Source organism: Fukomys damarensis, unplaced genomic scaffold (assembly GCF_012274545.1).
Source record: "Fukomys damarensis isolate Sample0158 unplaced genomic scaffold, DMR_v1.0_HiC HiC_scaffold_2, whole genome shotgun sequence".
In the NCBI taxonomy this organism is placed as follows: Eukaryota; Metazoa; Chordata; class Mammalia; order Rodentia; family Bathyergidae; genus Fukomys; species Fukomys damarensis.
Window position 1 is genome coordinate 41,073,864 of NW_022900914.1, and position 24,758 is coordinate 41,098,621.

A 24,758-nucleotide genomic window follows, 5' to 3' on the forward strand; every position below is an offset into this window, starting at 1 on the left:
GGGGTGGCTGGCCTGCTACAGAGGGAGTTCCCAGCTCCAGGGACAATGCCAGTGTGTGTACTTCCCCTGTTATGCACAACCACCCCTTCCCATAAACCTCAAAGGCTTGCACCTTGGGGCAGTGGCTCTCCTACCATACAAGAGTTTTTGTAGCATCCTTGAGTCCTGAACCCTGTGCATGCCCAGAAATGACAGCAGAGCCTCCTGCATGTCCCTCAACCCCCTGTAAACATACAGCCAGAGACAACCATGTCTGTCCGCCTCCCTCTTTATGTTTATTTTGAGACAGGGTCTCACTATGGAGCTCAGCCTGGGATCAAACTTTTTGCAGTCCTCCTGCCTCGGCCTCTTAAGTGCTAGGATTACAGGCATGTGCCACCATGGTGGGTCTTGCCTCCTTTATAAGAGTGAGAGATACTCAGGCGACGATCCCAGCTCTGCCAATTGCCAGTCATGTGACCTTTGAGAAGTTGCTTAACTTCTCTAAGCCTGGACTTCCCTCTCTATAAAGCAGGGTGGTCAGGTAAACCTTAGGGGCTGGGGGAATGGGTTCACAAGGCACCCACACCAGCACTTAGTGGTGTCAGGACTGTGTGAGTGCTCTCCAAGTGGTAACCCTGGAGACTTACTCCCCATTCAGACAACTAATCTCTTCCAAGAAGAACAAAAGAACATTAAAAGCCAAGATGGGAGAAACAACAGGAACTCTGGGATCCCAAATTGCCACACAAGTGTCTGAGCACAGCTTTCTTTGCAAGTAAATAGCTGACCACCACGGATACAAGTATGGTATTAGAAAGTCACAGTGCCCTCCACCAGATGTGCCTTCAGCATTGAGGCAGCCCAGTTTCCATCACCACCACCAACACACTGGGTATTGAACCCAGGGACTCACACATGCTAGCAAATTCTCTACAACTGATCAACATCCTCAACCCTTTTTTATCTTGAGGTAGAGTCTTGCTAAGTTGTCCAGGCTGGCCTCAAATTTGCATCAGCCTCGCAAGTAGCCAGCATTATAGGAGTGCATCACCACATCTGGCTCCAGTTTTGCTTTAAAGCCCAACCTAGAACGCACCACCGAGAGTGACCTGGATTCTAGCCTTGCCCTCTCATGATAGCTAGAGCCAAGATTTAGCTCAGTGGTTCCCCCACCTGCCTGGCAAGCACAAGGACCTGAGTTCAATTCCTGGTACCAAAAAAAAGCTCCAGAACTGTTCCAAGTGCTTTACATGTGACATCTTTTAATCCCCAGTGTTCCATGAGATAAATGTAATTATTACCTCCATTTTATAGGTGAGAAAAGGACAGAGATTCCCAAATGCACCCAGGGTTACAGGATATAAAAGGATGTGCCAGGATCTAAACTAATAGTCTAGTAGCATCTAAATCCCGATGCTATGAACTGTTTTTCTTCAGACAATAATTACAGCCCCTCTGTGGGTCTCAGTTTGCACTATAAAATAGGTGCCTCTGAGCAGAAGACCCATCCCTGGGGCCTCTCGCTCTCTGAAGACGTTCACCACTATGTGGCTTTCCCGACTTCTCTGCCCATCTGGCCCTTGCACCCCCCAACCCAGCACTCTGTGCCTTAGACCTCTGGCACCTGAACTGTACTGACCCTTCTAGAAGTGTACGCCCCTTTCAGTGAAAGCCCTGAGCCCATCTTATCTATAGTCTGCCACTGTCCAAAATGTTGTGTATGGTAAATATCAGGGTTTGACAAGCTTTTTCTGTAAAAGGCCAAATAGCCAATCTCTTGGACTATGGTCACATGGGCTGGGGTGTGACTGCTCCACTATGCCACTGTGTCACAGCACAGCCCATAGACCACACAGATAAGTGAGGATGACCATTCCCAGCATCATCTTACTTCCGAGAGCAGGCAGTGGGGAGGACTTGGCCCAGAGGCTGTAGTGTGCCAACTGCTGGCAAAGGGGAAACCTAGCAGTACTGCCACTTTAAGAATGGTGTGATGGCACACACCTGTACTCCCAGCACTTGGAGGCTGAGGTAGGAAGACTGTGAGTTGGAGACGAGTCTGGGCTAGTAAGACATTTGTCTCTTCCCCTCCAAATGGCAGGTGGCAAAAGAAGCCAACTGCACAGCACACCTGAACAGTGGGCAGTAATAAGTGCATGTGCAGAGGCACAAAGCCCTGTGTGAGCACAGAGAGGTTAATTTTGACTAGGGTATGTGGAGGGGGCTGGTGTGTGTGTGTGCCAGGAATGCAACACAGGAAGAGGGTGAGGCTGGGAGAGGACGTGGGCCAGACGGAGCCCATGTTGAGCACTATGCATCTCTCATCCTGTGGAGGGCAAACAACAGGGCTGTTTTTCCTTTCTTTTAATTCAATAAACATGCTTACTACGTACTAGGCACAGTTCTGGGCTGGGGGAAGATGTAACATCCATTACTTTCATCGAACTGTCAACATTTCCAAAGGGCTTTAGGAGCTATGACTTTATCGTGTCCTCATAAGCACAGAGGTTGTTTTGGCAGTTATATTGTTAATTGACAGCAGCTGCTCATAATTGCAGCTACAAACCACTCAGCTGAGCAACAGAGGAAGGGCTACTCCATGCCTTTCCCCAAGCTTCCAGTGGATTGTTGGCAGTCTTTGGTGTTCCTTGACTTGTAGAAACATCACTCTGACCTCTGTCTCCATCTTCACATGACCTTCTCCCTGTGCTTGTATCTGTCAAATTTTCTTTAAGGACACTAGTCATATTTGATTCAGGCCTATATTAATAACCTTATTTTAACTCAACTATTTCTGTTGTCAATTTAGTCACATTCTGAAATACTGGAACCTATCCTATTCTAGGGTCACAATTCAACCTATTACCACCTCCTCCCTCACATCCTACCACTGACTGAACGGCATATGCATTCCCAGTTCTCCCTCGTCAGTTGGTAGGGTGACCACTTCTGCAGGAGGTGGCCAGCGGACAGCATCTCACACAAGCCCTGGGAAGATGGCTGGGGGAGGGTCCGGACTGTATACACAAAGGCTCCTGGAGAATGCACGGCACACCCATGAACCACCGATGTTTTATAGCATCAGGGATGTTAGAGAAACCACCGTGGCAGGAAGACAAGATAGATGCCACAGAGGGAGGCAAGGATGGCAGAGGACACAGGTCTGGGAACTGGCAAAGGGGACGGGAAGGAAATGGCAGAGGAGACAGAGGCTTGGACTGGGAGCAGACAGACAGCTGGGCCAAACCTGGAAGTGGAGTGAGAGGCTTACAGGCCCGGGCTCTGCCCCGAGGGAAAGGAGGCCAACTGAGACATGCAAAGGCTGAGTGGGTGAGGTCATCTTCATATAGCAATAGTGCACTGCGTGGAGGCTTGGTGGAGAGCTGCGAACAGGCTGAACTCTGGAAAAATGTCTGCAAAGAGCTGGTCACAAAAGTGAGAAAAATGAGATCAAGAAGGGTCCAACAGGGACAGACAGAAGCAGAAGAGAAAGGTGATTCTGGGGACCAAGGAAGATCAACAGCCCCTACCCCAGCAGAGGCTACATGTGGACCGTGGCTAAATGGGAGCACATGGTTATCTATATAAACTACTCATGCTTGAGTCAGAAGGAACTGCAAACACGCCATTCTCATCTTTTAACTGTTTATTATATAATATAAAACTACAAAAGTAAGACTGCTCATTTCCATGTACATTTAATCTGTCCAATTATTTCGATTACAGCCCAAATCTACATTGAACACAGCCCTCTGGATTCTGATGTGACATCTGTAATATTGCATAGAAAAGGCACAGCTCTCAGGTCTGTGGGGAAAGGTCACACCTCCTTTGTGACAAAAAGCCCTCCTCAAAACCCATGCACCAAACTTATCACTATGTACATTTTTCTTAGAATCTCGGTTGTTTGTACATATGGACTGCACTTCTCTTCCATATCTGTTATCCCCCCAAAAAGTCCAAAAATTTTATTGGCTTTATCTGCAACAGCATTTGACCCTGGCTAATTTTCAAGAACCATTTAGACTCCTTCTTGGAAGCATTGAAAACAATTGTACATAAGCGGGACACGCATAGCTTGCTGCCATCCAGGTGCGGGGCAGTTACAGGAAGTTAACCATGTACAGCTAGGTTAAATACGCTCTTTTCAGTTATTTCCAGAAAATGTACAAAGGTCCAATTTGTAACAGCAAGGTTTTGAAATTAAGACAATTCATGTAGAATAGAATAACAATCGTTGCACAAAGTAGAGTCTTTTTTATAATATCTGTCATTTAAGAAGGCTGCCCTTGCAGTATTCATAATTCATTGTTTTACCGCAAAGGTGGTTAATAAATTTAAGCTTTAAAAATGATCTGTAAGTTGATACTTTGGCTCTTTGGAGCTTATTTAGTCAAGAAGTTTTCCTTGATTGACCTCAGGGAGGCTGGGGCACTCCAAGGGGCTATGGCGATAAAAGCTCAATTGATCAAGACACTCAGGTGTAGGAGGCTCTGGCCATTTCTCACCCTTTGGTATGAGTTTGGGTGCCCACGTGGTCGCCCCTTTTGTCATCAAGAGAAAGTGCTACTAAGAAAACTTTAAAAAATATCAACCCTTTGATGCTTGATTTTCTTAAAAATTTGGAGGTATTAAAACATTCCTCATCCATACCTTTTGCATATTTCAAATAGACCCATATTAGAGAGGAGAGTAAAAATGAATGTGGACTGTGCATTCAATGAGAAGACCCGGGGGGCCTGGCTCGGACCCCCTTTAATACAGATTTACATTCCTACAAGAGAATACATTCCTACCATACATTCTGCACATTACCATCCAGAAGTTATTAGAGCTCCACAGTAAAATAAATATATTTACACAGAAAAAAAAAAGGAATAAATAACTTATGGGGGAAAAATCACTTCAAATTCAAAGTTCTCAGGATTCTGCTCTCATCTTGTCACTTCATTGCACATCATTGTCAATAATTGTCATCTCCCAGCCCCAGCTGGCACGTCTTTCTTATAAAAGGTACCTCAAGCTGCCTGCCTGGCTCTGGATACCATGCGATGTCTTCTGTACAGGGGAAGGCACTGCTGCCAGGAGGCATCTGGAAGCACATCCCACACTCCATCTGAGACTTGGACAGCCCACTCTGGCTGCTGCTCTTCCCTGTTGGGACATCACTTAGTAAAAATAGGACATAGAGACACTTTGAACTCTTGATGGCTTTGCTCTTTCTGAAAATGGGCCACTGAGTTTCCCACATAGGTCTCATTAGACTTTGAGCATCAAGAATTTACAGCAAGAGTATTAAGAGTTAAAAAGCACTTGCCTGCTGTTGTTGGCATTTTTGTTTTGATTTCGAAGCCCAGCCTTACAAATACATGAGAGTCAGAGAACCAAGTTTGGGCAACACTTTTCTGTGCTTATTTGAACTGTTGCCCAACATATGGGGTTTGTTTAAACACACGATTTGCTAATCTAATGAAAGTACAGTTGTTCTAAGTTACTGTAAATCAGTTTTTAACAATGGCAAATAAATTGCTTTACCCTGTTATTGTTCAGAATAATCCACACTATTGAATATGTACATATACATGTATGTAGATGTGTGCAGCACATGGCCAGTTTATAGGGTTCTCCAGTTATAAAAAGGATGGGTCTGGGCAGACTTGCTCTCTACCAGAAGGAGGGAAGCTCTTAAAATGGACAGACAGGCACAGCGACACTGGAAGCATCTAAAACAACCCTTGCCTCAGTTATATGGTCCCTGTCCCATATCAAAGGAAAATGACACATCTGGAGTAGCAAGAGGTGTCTGCATGGAGGCTACTTGTAGGAGACTGAAGTGCAATTTCATCAATTTCTCACTGCTTTACTGAGTTGATAATTAGCCTTTAAAACACATTCGAATGGAGGGAAAGTCAATTAGAATGCTGAAAGACTTAATCATATCATACATGAATCTTTTGCTTAGATGAGCAGTTCCTTCATCATAAATGTATTTGTTTTGCCATGTGCATTACAAAAATAAAACTATCTATGGCTTGTTTAAAGTGCCATTTTATAAAGTTGTTTTTTTAATTGGCCAGACAGACTCAATTTTATCCATGGCAAGAAGTGAGCAGAATTGGTGACTTAATATTGACAAATGACCAACAACAAAGACAATGACAACAACGACAACAAAAATCCCATAATTTAAAATTTTTTAAATAAATATAAAAGTTATTCCTAAAGAAGCCATCTGCCTAACAATATAGGTTGTAACCTGCACTCAACAGCTATAAGTACCATTGGAAGAAAGAAAAAACTGAAACAGAAGGCCATGAACAATCTCAGCAACAAGCATGATACATTGCAAATGTTTTAAAATTAAATGTACATCACTAGGAATAAAAAGCTACTTCTTAAGGGTTTTCTGGGGGTGGCAGAGAGGAAACATGCATAGAGATTCCTGTTTGTGGATTTGGGTAAAACAGCCTTATAAAGTGTAGATAAATTAGCAATTGATTTTAAAAAAGCAACCAGGCAGGATGCCGTGATGGAGGGTGAGTAACTCCAGGTTCAGGAGTCATGGATGTTGGCAGGCCGGCCGAGGTGAGCCAGGCTCACCAAGCTGATCATGAAGATTCCATTTTCAGCTCTTAGCAACACAGGGAACAAAAGCTCTAGGGAAGGGATGCTGGAAAAGACAATTTAGCAACATGATGGATGCCTTACGGGTAGAATTTTTTTTTATGAGCCCTAAGCACCGCAATAGGGCTCAGTTCCACAAAGAGGTTGGTTGCTTCTCATAAAATTTTGTTCATATGTAAAATATCAGGTTCATCATAAAAACTATGCCAAAAAGGAAAGATTTGGGTTTTCACTTAAAAAAAAAATAAAAACAATTAAAAGCACATAGTTGGCATAAATACACTTTTAGTAGGATGATAGCCTTCCCTCCAAGGAGGGAGCTAAGGAGAACCATCTCTCAACCCCGAGCTCCACCGCCATCTCCCGCCAACTGGCTAATGCAAGTTTGATGAGCAGACACGGCTCTGGCTTTGGAAGTTGCAACACTGGCGGCTGTTCATGCCAGGGGGTTGATGCTTGTGAAATCTGGGTGTGATATCACCTGACCCTTTCTCAAAAGGCTGTGTGTGTGTTTGTGTATGTGTGTGTGTGTTTGTGTATGTGTATCTGGGGACATCAACTGCGGATTGATTTGATCCAATTTTCTCTTGCACCATACACATATAAAACATTACAACTCTATAAAAGTACAAGTGTAACTTGTACATCTGAAGTTTGCAGGAACTATGTGAGCAAATCCTATCAAAATAGCTATCTTATATGTATAAACAGCATTTTCTTAGAAAAACAATATCATAAACTGCAGAATCTGTACAAAAATATAAAATAAATTTGGGCAGCAGTTTTCTAAACAGCCAGGTAAATGCAACACTTACGAGGAGTAGTTAATGCCTCTAAAAAGGCTGAATTGCCAAGTCAACCTATACAGGGCAAAAATGCCAGGAAAGGTACTGAGATTATCTAAATAATATATATATTTTTCTTTTTACCTCTTGCAATAAAACTTATAGAAAAAATAGACAAATATGCACATGCAATTTACAGCTTTTCCAACTTAATCCTTGTGCTTCACTATAACTGTTTACGTTCATCATTCAACATTAACAACATTGTCTTCAAATGTATTCTTTCCTATACCAGGGTAGCAGGTCTCTGAGGAACCACTCAAAAAAGCATATTAAAAGTGGTCATACTTGGATGAAGGCACTCCAGCTCTGCTCAAAGCAAAAACTAATGTGATCCTTTTGTAAAATTTTTTTTTCTCTGAAAAAGGCAAGCAAGGGTACATGCACAGTGCGGAGAATTGTCAGGGTTGTGGGAACGCTCGCAGTGTCTGGGCGGGCACTGTTGTTGGGTCACGGGGCCTCAGGACCCAACGAGCACCTCCATGATGTGGTCCAGCTCGGTGAGGTCCATTTTGAAAGGCTGACTTGGGGTGACGGGCTGACTGCTATAAGGAGCCAAGGTCTTAAGAAGGTCATCGGCTGACACAGGGGCCATTTTGGAGGCCGTCCCAGACGCAGATGTGCAGGGGTCAAAATCATACATGGACGTGTCAATGTCAGCAAACAGGATGTCATCCAAGGTCAAGTCTGTCAGGAAACCTGTGGATGTTGTTATTTCAAAATTGCCAGGCAGAGAGTCCATCAGTTTTGAGTCATCCATGCGGCCTTCCTGGGACCCCTCAGGTTTTGGGATGCTAGACTCGCTGGAGGTCCCTTTCAAGTTGTCTGTCACTGCCACTGCAGCCTCTGTGGAGGTAGATGTGGGACAGAGCTCCTCGATCTCATCCAAGGCCGAGGAGAAGCTGTCCTTTTCCTGCGGAAGGGCCGGAGAGGAGAGTCTGGTAGGAGATGTGGGTTGCACAGTCTGTGAAGTGCAAAACGTGTCATCGTCATCCTCGAGCAGTGAGGCTGGAGTGAGGCAGGCCTCCAGGGGTGTGGCGCTTCCCAGGTCACAGGAGTGCGTGGGAGGGGAGGAGAGGTGGCTAAAAGCGGGAGGTGCCTCTCGGTAGCTGTCGCTCAGTGAGTCGCTGGGCTGGGAGGAGGGGGTGAAAACAGGCCTCAGGCTGCCTTCCTGCTTGAGTTCCTCCTGGATCCGCCTCAACATGTTGTTAATTAAAACAGTCTTTTGCAAGCTGGGCTCTGTCAGGGGCCTGTGGTTGTAGAGTTTCATAAGGGAAATGTTGAAGATAGTCTGGCGCTGTAAGGTGTAAGACACCTTGGACGGACCGTCGGAGGGAGACACAATTTTGCCTTCCAGCCCATCTTCATGCTCATCAAACTTCCGTTTTCCTCCTTTACCCAACATATATCTGCGAAGGAGAAAGGCAGGAAATGGCATGAATCACACGAAGGTTAACTTCTACTATAAAAACGATGCTGGCTTAGAGGTCAGAATTTGGACTTTAGTTTTTTGCCCAGGTTATTCACAAAAGCAGATGGTTTAATTGGGGGAAGACCTTTTAGAAGGAAAGAGAATCAGGAGTTCTACCCTTGTATGTCTGTGGAGCAATTTTTATCACTAGGTAGTCTGGCAAATATATTTCTTGAGAAATGTGTACGACACAGACAAGTTAGGAGTTACCATGGAAACATGATTTTGACTTTCTCAGCTCATGTGCTTGTGTTCACATGCCTAACATTATCATGCAGGTTGTTTCCCTCCCCCAAATGGATTTATTTTTAAAGCTCAAGAAAACACTTACAATGCTATGACCTAAACAGGCATAGGTGTGATAAATTACAGCTTCAACTCATCATGAATGATTAAAAGAACAAGTTAGAGAAGGGGGGACATGTACAATTTTGGCAGAACCGTTCAGCTTTCAAAATACCTTTTCCTTCCTCATTATGCACAGAGCTTTTCTGCCTGTTGGGTGACATGTGGTGAAGCCACTTGGCCTGAGTTAAATGACCACAGATACTGAGCTGCCACCGCTTTTCATTTCAGAATCAACTGGAGGGATGTATGTTTCTTAGCCCAAGTTTCTCTTGGTTCAATTTCACTGCACATAGTTATGTCTGAATGTAACTGCATTAATTTTAAAGTAATCTGCTTTGATTATAAGCACTGTGGTTTTTGAACATGAGATATTTCACAACAAAATACCTACTGTGATTCTAAGAAATACACATATACTTCAGGGGAACCAGGACCCTGTATTCCAGACTTCCAGAACTAGATAAATGGGTTGAATTTTACAGGCCCTTAGTGAACACTGTCTTTAGCTGGTTGTTACCTCTGGATGGTGATCCTTCCAACTAACCTTGGTCACACTGTCATTACCTCCTTACAGAACACTGTTCCAAAACAGATGGATCTAAAGTCCATTAGCCTTTGCCTCACACACTTCCCTTTCTAGACATTTCATCCAGAAAGTTCTGCAGTTTTCCAGGCAAGGATGGTTCTAATTAAGCCAGGCCTGTGCTTGCTTCCTTGTCCCCTACAGCACTCACACCCAGACATGTTCTGATCATCTCCAAATGTGACTCACTCCTATGATATCTTCATACACACAACTGCTTTGCAGAGTTACCTGCGGTTTTTCTTCTAAATGCTCAGTATCTTCTAATGCACTGCTCCAGCTTACTGTTCATGCCTCCTTCAATCCTTTATTAGCTCACTCCACATATACAATGTTTCAGGCACTCTAGGGAGCACTCTAGTGAGGGGACTCACATACATGGTCTCTAAGAGGCCATCTCCTCCTATAACTCATTGGTCTTTGTACTTCAAGTCTTGTCCTAAAGGAATAAGGCTAACAAGGCATGTACCATTCACAGAGCTTCCTTTCACTACTTTGTCTTAGAAAAGACTGTGCTGCCCTTGATCAAAACAGACCTTCAGGGCCACAAAGTCCAGCACACACTTCTGTATGGAGACTGACTTGGGATGCCTCAGTCTCCAGAAGGAAAAGATAAGACAGCTGCAACCTATCAATGTCTGCATCAGCTTGAGATTTGTTAATACTTCTAAAGAATGAGGAGCTATTTGTATGAAACACTTCCCCTCATTTTGTAAGCTTTAACAAAATGGCTGTCAATCACTAGGACCAAAGACCAGTCCTGTAATTAACTGTTCTCTGAGACAAGGAAGCTATGACAGTAACTGGTTTATCTAATTCTTTACCTGACAAAGAGTTTCCTACTGTTTAGTGCTAAGTCTCATCTGTATTATCTATTTCACATGGAACATTTCCTATCTAAAGTATCTGTGCTCATTTAAACGCAGGGATGAATCAGAGCAGAGGTGGTTTCATTTCACTTTGCGAAACACTTTCTACTTTATCCAGTGGAAGAGTTACCAGACAACTGGGTTTTGAAATGTGTAACTGTATTCGTAATTGTTTGTATTCATTTACAAATTGAGCATTTAAATACTTCCAGAAAAATCTCACTTTTGCCAATTTCTAAGTGCATTTAATTCACACATTAAGTTGTTATCTGATCCATGTCATGTTACACTCACACATATTCCAACTGCATTCACAAACACACATGTGCATACTTTGTAGCAGTGTTTCTCACAGTCAAAGTTGCACAGACGAGGTCAGTCTGTGAAATGCTATGGGTAATTACAATAAGATAAGGGGAGACACTATACTATTTATAAATTTTCACAGCAAAGTTACAAAGTAATTGTTTAAAGATCTCATTTCAAAATAGGAGATTCTATCTTCTACATCTTTGTATTTTCACCTCATTTTTTAAGTAATTATTTTGTGTTTTACTAAAGTCCATAAAGTACTGGGGTGATAAAACAAAAACAAGATGGTCCATCATCTCAGAAAGTCTGAGAACTACTGTCCTCAAGTTCAACCAATTAAACACAAATCAGTAAATTCACTTGTTACTTTGAGTTTCTGCTTGTTTTCTGGAAGAAAGAGTACCTTACGTTGAGAGGGTGTGGACTTTAGTCATCAATGTAGTTTTTTTGTGTATATGTTAGTTTTTTAGTGGCACTGGAGATTGAACCCAGAGCCTTAATACTGAGCTACATCTCCAGTCCTTTTTATTTTTGAGACAGGGTCTTGCTGTTATCCAGGCTGGCCTTTTAAACTCTTGATCCTCCTGTCTCAGCTTCCCAGAGTGTTGGAATGACAGGTATGTGCCACCAAGCTGGGCAACAACAGTACTTTTTCAATAATAATAAGATTATTAGAAATAATCACTGAGTCTACAGAACTCATTTAAAAAGCTCACAGGCTATGCAGCACTTTAGGCATTTTATAGAATTCCCACAGCTCACAGATCTGTGCAGATACTCTCAGAGATTTCAATGTGAAAAGCACCTAATTTCCAATTAGAATGATCCAGCTGGTCAAAACTGTGTGATAATCCCACTGATGTAGAAAAAGCCCGACAAGACATCTGTACGGCTGTCTTGAAGGGGAGGGCGGAGAGCCCTTGTACAAATCTGTGACCAGGAAGATACACAAATCAAATTTTGGGTGCTCTTCAAATGTGTAACAAGGACCCTGATGAATGTGTCCCAAAGCAGGTCTGCCTTTATTTCTCTATTTTGTATTTGAGGCAGAACTGGCTCCACACACCCAGTAAAACTGCAAAACATACACAATCTTGATTTTTTAGTCTTTATCTAAATCATTATGGAAAGGAATAAACATACAACATAATAAAATCTACTCCACATTTTTACTTAAAAGTGAAGTCTTCCCAAAGATTGCTTAACACACCCTACCAACATCACTAGTCAGAAAGCGGCCTCCAACTCCTTGAAGGGGCAGGGCAGTGAGAACTCTCCCTGGGCTTTGTGTAACAATCAGCTCCGTAGGCAGAGGAAAACACAAGACATGCCCTCAAGAACCAGAGGGCAAGAAGCCAGGCACGTGGGCCCCTCCTGGCTTCTCAGGCTGGGACTCAGGCTGGCCAAGGCCAGGGTGGCCAGCTCCACTTTCTCCTTAGGCATTCGTAGAAAATAACAATAGCTCTTTAAGAGCTGGAGAGGCACGTGACCTTTCAAAAGGCCTCACTGGGCGGCAGCTTGAAGATGAAGCAGTAGCAGGAGCTCATTATGGGCTTCTGGGGAACACCAGGGAAGAGGGTTCCCCTTGGCTTGCTTCCTATGCCACCACATGGCTTTGTCTCTTCCCTCAGCTCAGGAAGACCCTAGGCTAAAGCCCAGGTCTTCTGCCCAATTTTTCCCGACAAAGATCCAAAGAGACCCTGAGCTTCAGGACTGTGTTAGAAAGCCCCACACCGAGAGATCAGTTTGGAGCTCCTGTCCTCTTCTGCCACCCAAAGGGGCATCCAACTAAGCACAGAAACTTTTCTACTTAATACTCACTGGCTCTTACCAAAGGTTTGGGACAAAGTACCCTCTCTCCCCAGTGAATTTGTTAGAAACAAATTCTTAGCATTCTGTATTTTTACAGTGGTGTTTGTTTTCAGGTTTTGTGGTTTTGTGGTGCTGGGACTCAAACCCAGGACCTCACATATGCTAAGCAAGTGCTCTACAACTGAGGTACACACCAGCCCTGACTACATTTTTAAAAATAAATTTTACCAACTATTAACTGCAGCAAACTAAGTTTTGGAAATAAAGTACAAAACTCATTAATAGCAAAATAATATGAAAATGTTTCCAGGAAAATTTTTACTATATAGAGAACTCTACACCAGGCTGGCCTTCAACTGTGGAGCCCCCTCATTAAGAAGGACACTGGGCACAAATGATACAGTCTGTTCAAAAAGCAACAACTATCACAGGAGTTAATGGTTCTCTAATTCCTGATTCTGAGTGCCTTCTGCAGTTAAAAAAAAAAAAAATCTGAGGGATTACTGAGCGCTGGGGCCATCAGGAAATAATAGGCTCAATAGCTCCATGGCTTGAAGTTTGTATTTGAAGTGGGAAAGTCTGTTTCCAACCTGCAGTCAGTAAGCCTCATGAAGGCACAGACCGGGTCTGTTTGGGCCACTTGGGTATCCAAAGCATAGTGCAATTCCTGACACACACATGTCCCATAAACAGTTGCTGAATAAATGACCAATAAGTGGAAAGAATAAAAAAAGACACGGGGACAGCAGAGAATCATGAAACAGCACCAGGTGGATGTGCATGCTTGGCCTCCAAAAAAAATGCAATCACAGAGGGTGTGAGACAAGGGAGAGAGGCACAGACCTCAACATTAGCTTTAAAGGGGACCTGGCCACAAAGTACACTAGGGCCTGAGATACACAGGTAGGCAAGAAAGTTCCAGCTCAGAGAGCTCTTCTGTAAGAGACTCTCTCCTTTTTCTGTTCTCAAACTTGAGTAGGCATCAGCCTCTCCTGGAGGAGCTGGTAAAACAGACTGCTAGGCCTAAGAATCTGCATTTCCAATATGATACTAGTCTGAGATCATCTGACAACCAGGATGTCTCCTTTTCCCCAGTAAGGCCAGTTCATATTTTAAGCTTGAGAACATCTTTTTTCAGTTAATATTTTGATTCCAAAGATATTCCTTATTTGTGTCTAAGCAAACAGGACAAAAAGGAACAAAAAGCATGTTTTTATTGTTGTTTCTGAAGAGACAGGGTCTCACTATGTTGCCCAGGCTGGTCTCAAACTCCTGAGCTCAAGTGATATTCCTAGCTTAGGCTCTGAGTAGCTGGGACTACAGGTGTGAGCCACTGCACCTGGCTTGACAACTGATATTTTAAAATACTTCATGCTGTCCAAAGATGTCTAAAGTTTAATTTGAATAATAAAGCTCAGCCTATCAGGCTGAAATATCAGATAGACAGTGAATTTTAAAATAATTTTATAAGATGCATCTTTTAAATAATTAGAAAAATTGAATTAAAGGTAACTTTTTGATTCACTTTATGTCTGCATTTTAAAAATGTTACTAAGAAACAAAATAACAATTTTTAAGGAATGAATGCGAAATCTGCTTTTCCAAACTACTGCTTTTGTCACCCCACACCACCAATAAATACTGCTTTCCCGTGCAGTCTCATTCCAGCCCAAGCTTTCAGGCCTTCCTACAGCCCGACTCATAGACCCTTGAGAGGAGCTGTCAGCTTGGGAACCCTCCTCAGCCCACCACAAGAACTGCTGTTATGATTCTGTGCCAGTCCTCGAAAGAGGTAAAAGTCAGCATTGTGTTTTAACTCAATCCACCCCAAACAATAGTCAGTACACTAGACAAAAGGAAAACAATCCATCACCAGCAGACTTTTCTATTCCATTTCCAACGCAAAAGGGAGGTCAAAACTGACAGCTAGCCTCTAATTTCTGAGGAAACGACTGGAAAAAGTGTGACTGACGCAGAAGCACGTTTCACACAAAGGTGGGTGCAGGAAAATGTCTGGGCGTAGGGTCATCTCACTGGAGGAAGGATGGACAGGGAATGCAACAAGCCATTGCTTCAAAATACCTTAAGACCTAAGTGGTTTGTACCTCATGTACACTTTTAAGAACCTGGTCCTGGTTCCATTTCAGTTCGGATTAGTAAACAGTAACAATCAGAAACTCAGCATTTTCTTTATTCAGGGGTATAGCAATTTCACATTAAGTGACATGTTATTTACTGCAAAAGTCAGTTACAAGGTAAAACTTATCTACACTGTCTGCACAGGTAAGAGCAGTTACTACTGGGGCATGTGGCATCTAAGGAGCTGGTCACGTTCAGTCCTGTGTCCCTGAATCTCTTTAGTACTCAGTCCAGCGCCACTAGCTGCTTCAGCCTTACAGCATTGGAGAAAACAGGGGCTCTACACCAATGGTTCCACCTATTTTGAAGAAAAACCAAGCAAAGTGAAGTAGCAAGTGCTGTATATAAGAAGCCTAGCAGACGCTATTTCTCACAGTGACATTGTGCTGCCAAAGCCCACAGCCCCCTAAGTGGAAAGGCACACATTTTTTCAGTCACTTCCAAGGTACATGCTGGTAGAAGGAAGGAGCGTCCTGGCAAAACTGGTTGTGTGGATGACAGACTTTTGAGCCAAAAAGACAAGTTGGCTCAACACTGGGCTAGAAATTGTCTTGAATAACTTCTGAAACACAGAATATTCTCATTAGTCCTCTTCAGGCTGCATCCACTTGCCTTTGAATGAGTTTGGGATCCTGCCTTTGAAGTGGTCCAAAATAACAGCCTCTATCTGCGGCAGAAGGACACCACACACCAGCCTCAAGGGGTCTCAAACCTCCCTGCAGTCTACTGTCACGTGGTGACACCATAACAGCTCCCAAGCAGGAAGGAAAAGCCCATCCCACTTATATGGTGGGAAGCCCTACTGCTTACACAACTTGCACACTTAAAATTATACCTTGAAAAACACAGTGGGCTAACTAAATCTGATGATGTCTAAGCTTTAACACCTTCCCTCCCGTAAGTACAACAAAATACACAAATGAACAAAAAGACCACCCTGAAAAGAACACAGTAGTTGGTCTAAATGTTGATGGGATCAGAAAGGAAAGTCAAGACCAACAGGCAAGTCCTCAGCTGGGCCCCACAGCGTTCTGGTGCTGCAGTTGGGCGGGAGCGGTGGCAATCGCCGCTCCAGGAGGGTACTGTGAGGTGCAAAGGAGATCGTATGTATCCGCATCCCAAGGTGACTACCTTGGGCTCAGAGGAGTGACAGCAACAGAGATCAAATTCTAATAGGGAGAGAGTCTCTGCTTATTTATAGACAGGGCAAGGACACCCAGAAAACCAGCAGTGTTAGTGACAGAACCCCTAAATCTGTCTGAATTGGGAAGAGTTTTTTTTTCCTCTTCTTACATAAACGAAAGCCTATCCAGGATTTCAGAGGTCCCTGCAGTAACATCTACGCTAATTGGTAAGTGAGACAAAGCCTCTCCTAACAAATCAGCAATGTAATTATAAAGCCAGTCACTAGATCAAGCCAGTTACCCAAGCTCAGGGAGACTCAGGCTGTAACCCGACCCTCAGCTGGTGGCGCCTCGTCCTAACCTCCCCAGGGCACCAGCCAGCAGCTCAGCAGCTCAGCCCCAGTCCCATAACCTCTACACCCCACAGGCCTGGTGGGACTGGCCTGGGACTGGCCTAGGACTGGCCTGGGAGTGCAAGCCTCCAGGCCTTCCTGGGGCCACTTGAGGCCTGGAGAGAAGTCTGCTGGGAGGTCAACCAATAAGGGGTTATTGTGCTCACTTCGGCAGCACATATCCTGTAAGGGGTGGTTATTATTATTAGTAGTAGTAGTAGTAGTAATAGTACCAGGGATCGAACTCGGGTTCTTGTGCTTGTGAGGCAGGCGGCAGAACCACTGAGCTAAATCCCCAGCCCCTAAGGGGTTATTTTCTGAGGTCCATATTTTAACAAATTCTAGCTTGCCCTGTCAGGATTTTTACATGCCTTTATTAAGTTTAAGATAATATCTAATGCTGGTGGCTTGTCAAATAGAATCTTTTCCCCTGGAAACAGAAATTTTAATGTTGACAACTAACTGCTTTTAGTAAACAAGAGTTAAATTCTGGGAGGAAGTGTTTCAAGCAAATATTTCTTTAGAATAAATTATGGTCTTGTTAGCAAACATCTGGAAAGAAAAATAGACTTTTTAGAACATAAATGTCAAATAGTATAAAATGTCCCTAATACCCGTCTTACTGGTTTTCTGGCAGCTGGGAATTTTAGGGTTTTAATCCCAACCCTAGTAAACCAAGGACAATAGTCACCTTCTTCCAGGGACAATGGAAATGCTAACAATTCTTCTATTTTACCTAAGGATTCTGGCTTACCTAGGGTATACTTAATTCAAGTATAATGTTGCGTAGAATTACACAGTGAATTTAAGTTTAACAAAAAACACAGGCATGACCTGGTGCCTGAAATTAGCTTTAACATACACCAGGAAAAAAAAAAAAACTGGCCCAAACTGAAACATAATCAACGAAACGTAGGAAACGTAGATTACTGTTCGAGGAGGTGACAAGCATAGGCAGTACACTGTACTCATCCTTTTACTTTTGAGTCTGTTGGGAAATTTCCATAATAAAAGTTAAAGAAAACCCCAACATGTCACATACTTTAAAAACTCCACAAATAAAACCAGGCACAACAAATTATTTACACCCTTAGTGAGAACTTTTATATTAACCTGATAGGTGTTTTTACACTGAAGCAAGCTACAAAAGCTCTAGGTAAACAGCATGTCCAGTAGGAAGTTAGAGACCTATCTCCGAAAGACAGCACCACATCCAGCCACACGGGGGTGCAGCAGAGCAACCAGCCACCCCAAAGTCGGCTTCCCCAAAGCAGTTTCCCAAGTAAAGCTTTCTCAAAGTCTACACATTTCCAATACTGATACCAAATTCAAGTATCCACAGGGCAATGCTAAGCAAGCTGGGACCTTTGCCAACCCCAAAGTAAATCACACTATACTATGATTTTAGAGTCTGAAAACACCATACAGGAAAGGTTGTTGTATGTATCTGATTAAAAAAAAAAAAAAAAAATGGCGAAGATCCTTAGAAGATTCCAGAAGTGAGAATAAACACAAAACAATCCCAAACCCAAGTCCTGTGGTGTGGACTTGGAGGAATCCACAGTCCAGATTCCTAGTGGGGACTCATGTCCCAATCAATCAAGCAACAAATCTCCCAAGTTCAGCTCTAAGAATTTTACTACAGAAGCCTTTAATAATCCTATTGCTTCTTTTGGGAGGGGTACCGGGGATCAAACGCGGGTCCTTGTGCTTGCAAGGCAGGTGGCAGAACTATTGCTTCTTAGTAATAGTAAATTACCTCTATACCAAATACTGCTCCAGGCAGTTATTTGGGAAAACCCTTCATAAAGGGCATAGGAGAGGAATCATTTCATTGTAAAATGTAATAGAGTTAGCCATAGGGAGATAATAAAAGCAAGTTACTGAATAGCTACTGCCGGGATTCTTTCTATTCAAATTATAAGTTCAAGTTGTATGATGTTGTATGTTCAGTAATACTGTTCAAAACACATGAACTTGTATCACCAAATTTTCCATGTGAAAATTGGTAACTATGAACATATACATTGTAATTATTTACATTGTGAAGCTGCTTAATAATTTGGTGTCAGGACACATCTTTGGCATTCTGAATCTACAGTCTCATTAATGTTAAGGGAAGGGATCCTCAGATCTGACTTTTCCCCCAAAGGACTATTTGCTAGTAAAGACAGCCAGACTTGCCCCTGCCCCCTCCCCATTCCCGAACATAATGAAAATATTTTTTTTCTCCTGTATATATAATTGCTTGGATGAGATTCTGGTTTCAACCCTCCTGTAGCATCTTTTCCCCAAAGATATCCTGTTTTTCCCTTTACATGAGAGACCCTTAATAAACAACGTCAGGGGAAAATGAAGGCATAGAGTAGAAGCCAAAGTATGGTCACAGTTCTTTTCTCTTAACAAGGTTCATCAAATACATAAAACAGTCATATTACAACAGGTAAATGTAATTTTTAGAGCAATTCTGAGAAATATAAAACTGCTTCTTAGTTAAAAGCAAAGGTTGCCTTCCAGGTTTTTATCAGTTAACCAACTACTTTCCACAGAATAAATTTAAGTAATAAAAAATAAGCATGCTGCCAGGCATGGTGGCGCACACCTGTAATTCCTGCACTCGGGAGGCTGAGGCAGGAAGGAGTACTGCTATGAGTTCGAGACCAGCCTGGGCTACACAGTGAGTTCCAGGTCAGTCTCAACTACATAGTGAGATCCTGTCTCAACAAAACAAAACAAAAAGCATGCTACCTCAGGAAGTGCTTTTATGGAACTGTTTCTTAAAAGCTAAAGATTAAAAACTACCATACATTCAAATTTGGATAGCTTACTACTATGGAAAACTCCCTTAAAATATTCCTCATAAATATGCATAAATTTCACCTTTCAATTTCCACATACAGTTTAAACTAAATGAGACAAATAGTATACTTTTATTTATTTATTGAGTAGCATTACATATTATCTCGCATGACCTAAATCTAGATTCCTTAAGAAAGATATCACTGGGGGAAGGAGGGGGTTGAACCCAGGGATCACTGAGCTACATCATTCCTAGCCATTTTTGAGAGGGGGACTTGCTAAAATTTCCCAGGCTGGCCTTGAATTTGTGAGCAGCTAGGATTTCAGGTATATGCTTCCTCACCCAGCAAGATATCACATTTTTATAATGTGATGCATGAGTACAAAAATTTGAGTTATAGGGTAACTGAAATATTCTTCAGAGGCACATGAAGGAGAGGAAATAACTATTGTAAGTGCAAATACCTGTCCTAAGTAACCTATATATTTGGACTATTTTAGTTGCCTTTAAGAATTAGGCAGGCGGATACGGGTTTTATGAGGACAGTTTAAACTTTGCAGAAAAAGGCAATGAGGATACAAACTAGAGAGCAATAAATGATATTATGTAAACATATCAGACATTTAAAAAATAATTATTTTTAGGTTATTTCCAGATAAAATGCATTTCTTCTCAAGGTCTGTGTATTAATAATGACTCACTAAACTCTAAACAAAGTCATCCAGTTAAATACAGAAATATCAGTTCCATACTACATGTAATAAATACATTTAAGGAAAATACTTAATACTTAAAGGACCTTTATAGAAAGCCTTCCACCAACTTACCAGCTAGCTATCCCTAACATTCTATTCATTCCAGTTATCTTTGGGAGCTTCTTAAGAAGCAGAAATTACCTGAGGAATTACATTTTGAATGCATAAACCAATCAGACAACTAGTAGTCACTAGTAGATGAACTCTGTATTTCTTTTTTCTTTCCCTTCTTTTTGCACTACTGATTGAACCTATGGCCTTAGCACTGAGCTACATTTCCAGACTTTTTTATTTTGAGACAGGGTCTCCTTATATTGCCAAGGCTGGACTCTAATTTGTAATCCCCCTGCCTCCGCCTCCCACAGAACTGGGATTACAGGAATGTGTCACCACACCCGGCTTATTTTTTATTTCTGGACACAGTAAAACTACCTTTAAAAAAAAAAAATCAGTGTTATAAATTAAAACTATTCAAAAAGACCACCAACAGGTTCCTGACAAGAAGAGAGGCACAGCAAAAATTCTTCTTCTGCTGCTGCAGACACAGAGCCCAAATTCCTCTGCCAGATCAGTTTTCTGTGACAGCACAGAAGACAGAGAAGTACACATGGGCATACACTGATGACTCCTCAAAAATGGAAGAAATCTGAAAAGCAAACCCGTATCATCTATCCTGGTATAGAATAATCAGGTCAGGTAAGATCAGTTTGAAACAGTTGCCTCCTCATTATCTCATTCGTGTGGCTGGAATTTTATGCAAACCCATTCTCGACCTTGGGACTTTCAGATTCCCTGAGTCTAACTTGGGCAATGCTTCTCAACACAAGGGTGGGGTGCTCCAGCAGGCCCACTCCAAGCCCCAGAAGCAGCAGTGTGGCCTGGAATGATAAGCAGCCAGCCAGAGAGGAGGAGTGCAAAGGGCTAAAGGTTGCAGCAAGGGACTTTTGATTATTGAATTTGTGTAACCACAGCACAGTCAAGTGTACGTTTTCCTTTTTTTCATCAGGTTCATACAGCCCACTGTAATCACAAGTATGCATATATATATGTGTGTGTGTATGTGTGTGTTTAAAAATGTGTACACATATGCTGTGACTACTAGAACTAGAATCCCTTCCCTTAATTATTCTATGTAAATCTCCTTAAAATAAAATACCCACAAGGAGGTTTTTAAAGAGGAAAAATGCCTAGAGTTGATTAGTAACTCTCCAAAGCCACAGGTTTTTGCAAAGTGACAAAAAGATAGCAATGTAGACAAGAGGAGTGAGTTTTAAGAACTTTTAAGTTTGCTGCTTCCTGAAGTTACTAGAGAAACAAAAGCTGCCTTTGGGCACCTCAAACTAGTCAGACCTGCTGTAGCAGTTGCACAGCAGGCTGCTGATCTATCCCCTGCCCCCTCCCTCCAGCCCCCCACCCCCCACGCATCCCCACAGCTCAGTCCACTCCCCACCCTGCAGGCCAGGCACATTTACCCTTAGGTCTGCCCTGCCTGTTGGGAGGGAGGGACAGCTCTGGTCAGACTGCATGCAAGTGGAAGAGGAGGCCAGACAAGACTCTATTCTGAACTGAACACGGCAATGAGGGCAGACTATAGCTTAGGTGATTGTGGATTTCTACAACAGATCAATCAAATCGTGGTGCTTGCTTCACTGAATCTTGGTATTTCCAATTAAAGCTGGTGAGGGACAGAAGATCCTGAGAAGAGAGATGAGTTTCCAGCTTTAGGATCCCTCAGATGACAAAGAGAGCCAAATTTCCAAACGGGAGTTTACACTGTCTGCATGTACTTGCTGAAATTAGAAGCACATATCTGTTCTGTCCTATTAGAAATCATATTATTTTAAAAGATATTTTGCTGTTTTTATTTTGAAATTTTCACTTATATTGATTTCAGAGAAAATTTTTAGACAGCCAACCATGTTTTTGTTTGTCTCATGATCTTCGAAGAAAAAGAAAAAAAAAAACCCAAAAAACAAAGCATCTATTTATTACCCAGAATAGGAATGTCGTCTTACTGGGCTGACATATGCCATTCACAGATTCATACAAAGAATGAACTGCCACACAGTGCTAATGGAGAAAGACACAGCTCCACACAATGAGTGATGGGCGCTCCAGGGGACAGTTCTGTTCATAAGGGTTTCCCAGCATCTGCACACAGGGCAGAAGTTTGTCTTTAATACCAACTGCACTGGCCATTTAGGACAATAAATTTTTTAAAGATATGCCAACTTTGGTTAGTTGTTTCCTTCAAAAATATTAAAACCAAAATATCCACACACTTCTTAAACAGGAGTCATAATCAGTAGGTTTTTATCAAGTGTTAATTAACAATTATTAATAGTAGGAAGAAAAAATACATTGTGCATGTGAAGTAGCCCTAGCTTTTTCGTATTTTCATGTTCTGCTTGTCAGAATTATTAATGGAAGACCTATGAGGCCTGTGATTATTCTTTCTGTGAGGCTATTTTCATTTAAACTGGAGCTTACCCTCTGGTGCCTTCAGTATACAACTGATCTTTGGACTCAGTAATCAGAGTCAGTCTCTCTCTCTCTCTCTCTCTCTCTGTCTCTCTCTCTCTCTCTCTCCCCCTCCCTCTCTCCTCCCCCCTCCCTTTCACCAAGAAACAACTGCAGCTACAGCAATCTCCTAAACAATATGCCAGGACAGTAAATATGAAATGTCTGTACCACAACATTTTAAATATTCTTCAAGTGAATTAAAGTTCGCCCTCCTAAATGAGACATTTACCTATTTTTATCTATATAATACTGACAAATTGGTCCTCATTCTGTTAATATGAATGAAATGTAAAATAAAAGTCCTTACTTCTACCAGTGCTCTTATAAGAAACTTCTAAAAATTACTGTTGGAGGTTTTACTTTTCTTAGCTATAAAAGCGTGAAATATTTTGGAAGATTATACACTTATAGTGTGTAACTTTTACTCTATCATTGGAGCACTGCTCAAAATAATGGCTGCCATGGACATCAGGCATCTCATAAATTTGAGTGAATTTTAAAATATCAAGATATATGCTGTTTTTCCTGTCCATTATTAATAATAGTGAGTAAAATTTGCACTTCAATTCTTCAAGTAAATTTAAAAAAAAACTTAATGGGGAACAATTCAGCAAATAGGAATGTAAGGATTTTCTAAATCTGAGTCAATATCCTTCTCTTGGTTCTTTAATGGAAGCAAGCCTGAGCAGCTGTTACCTAAGAGGCTGTGACACTGAGCTGACAATAAAACTGTTCCCTAGGACACCTTCTGTCATACATTTGGTTGGCATTATAAAATGAGTTCTCTCCCTACCTGTCGAAATTAAATAAGAGAGCCAGGGATCTTTTTTTTTTAAGGCTACCAAATCTATTTCATATGATTTCTTACCTGAGAGCAATATGGTCGCACATACTTTTAATTAGGGAGGAGAAAAGAGTAGAAATTACTTTAAAGGGTTCCAACTTAATAAACAATATAAACAATTTCATATTAAAAAAACAATACCTCTAAATAAGTCAATGAAGCTAAAGGGAAACCAGACATCTGTCTTTATGGCCATTCTTCAAATGAACTACTTGTTAAAATGAACAGGAAAGCCTGGATCCGTGGACAAGCTATTCTTGCTCCTGCCTCAAGTTGGGAGCTGAGGATGGGTATTTTCATGCCCCAGCACACCCAAATCAGAATAGACTGCTATAAAAGGGGGCGGACTGGGAGCTGGTCGGGTGAGAAGAGACAGCCCCTAGGAGCAAAACAGCTGAGGCTCTCAGGTGCACCGCCCCACAGGGCTTGAGAGAGGAGCCAGGGGCCCTCCTCGCTCCGGTCTAGGACTAGTTCCTGATTACAATAAGCAACTTCGAGGACTTGGGGCCTCTGAAATCTACTGGTGAGTCCAGCTTCTAGGCTCTTCACACATATTATGAACATTTCTTAACACGTATTGGGAAATCAAAAAAACATCTCATGAACAAAGCTTGAAAACATTTACTCTCTTCCTGAAGACCGAATGAGGCTGCCCAATTAGATTCTAATAAACACTACTATAGTCTGAGGCTGGATGTCTCACCCAGCTGACTGCTCTTCTCCACTCGTGCATGTAGAAACTTTCTACCTCCTGAAACTATTCAACTTGCAAGCAAAAAGTTACTGTGAGACAAACGCTGTCTGTTATTTTTGTGAAACTTTAAGGTCAACCGTCATCTCAATCGATTACTCCCGCTTCTGCTAAAGGTAAGACAACTGACGGCCAAAGAAAAAAGAACTATTCAGGATTTTCTCTGATGCTGTGTCCCTCGGCCGCCCGGCCCGCACCCCCTGTCTTAGTGGTACAAAGTCTAGGGCTCGGGACAGCTGGCTCCCCTCAACTCCCTCCCTCTCCGTCACAGGCGGCCACCACGAAGATGACTTGTAGATTTCCAATTTAAAATCCAGCCAAACGTTAAGTTTAATGTACATTCAGGTCCAAAATCAATTCCACTGAGCACGGACAAAGGAGGGTGGAAAAGGATGTTTTAACGTAAAAATACTGGCGAACTCACAAAACACACTAAAGCAAGTCGGATGCAGACCCGGCCACAGAACTCAAAAGTGAAGTAGCCTCCGCGCGAGCAATCCGAGCCTAAAGAAGTCTCGCACGTTCACAAGAGCACAACCGCCACGGCACGCACACACCCCAGCGGCGAGAGGCCACAGCGCCGG

The 24,758-nt window shown here is 42.4% G+C and overlaps 1 protein-coding gene across 3 annotated transcripts in view; it reads right to left on the reverse strand.

Moving 5' to 3' along the window:
• Positions 1–3,629: 3,629 nt before the first annotated feature.
• Sertad2 (SERTA domain containing 2) overlaps positions 3,630–24,758 on the reverse strand; it is a 119,963-nt gene continuing 98,834 nt past the window's right edge. Inside the window, exons 1-2 of one of the 3 annotated variants that reach the window (XM_010609738.3) lie at positions 24,599–24,644; positions 3,630–8,860 (exon numbers count right to left, since the gene is read on the reverse strand). In XM_010609738.3, coding sequence (XP_010608040.1) covers positions 7,912–8,856 — 945 coding nt within the window. In that variant the 5' untranslated portion in view covers positions 8,857–8,860; positions 24,599–24,644 and the 3' untranslated portion in view covers positions 3,630–7,911. Of the gene's footprint in view, positions 8,861–23,447; positions 23,462–24,598; positions 24,645–24,758 lie in introns of those variants that run through there. The other 2 variants (XM_010609739.3, XM_010609737.3) reach the window with 2 other exon arrangements.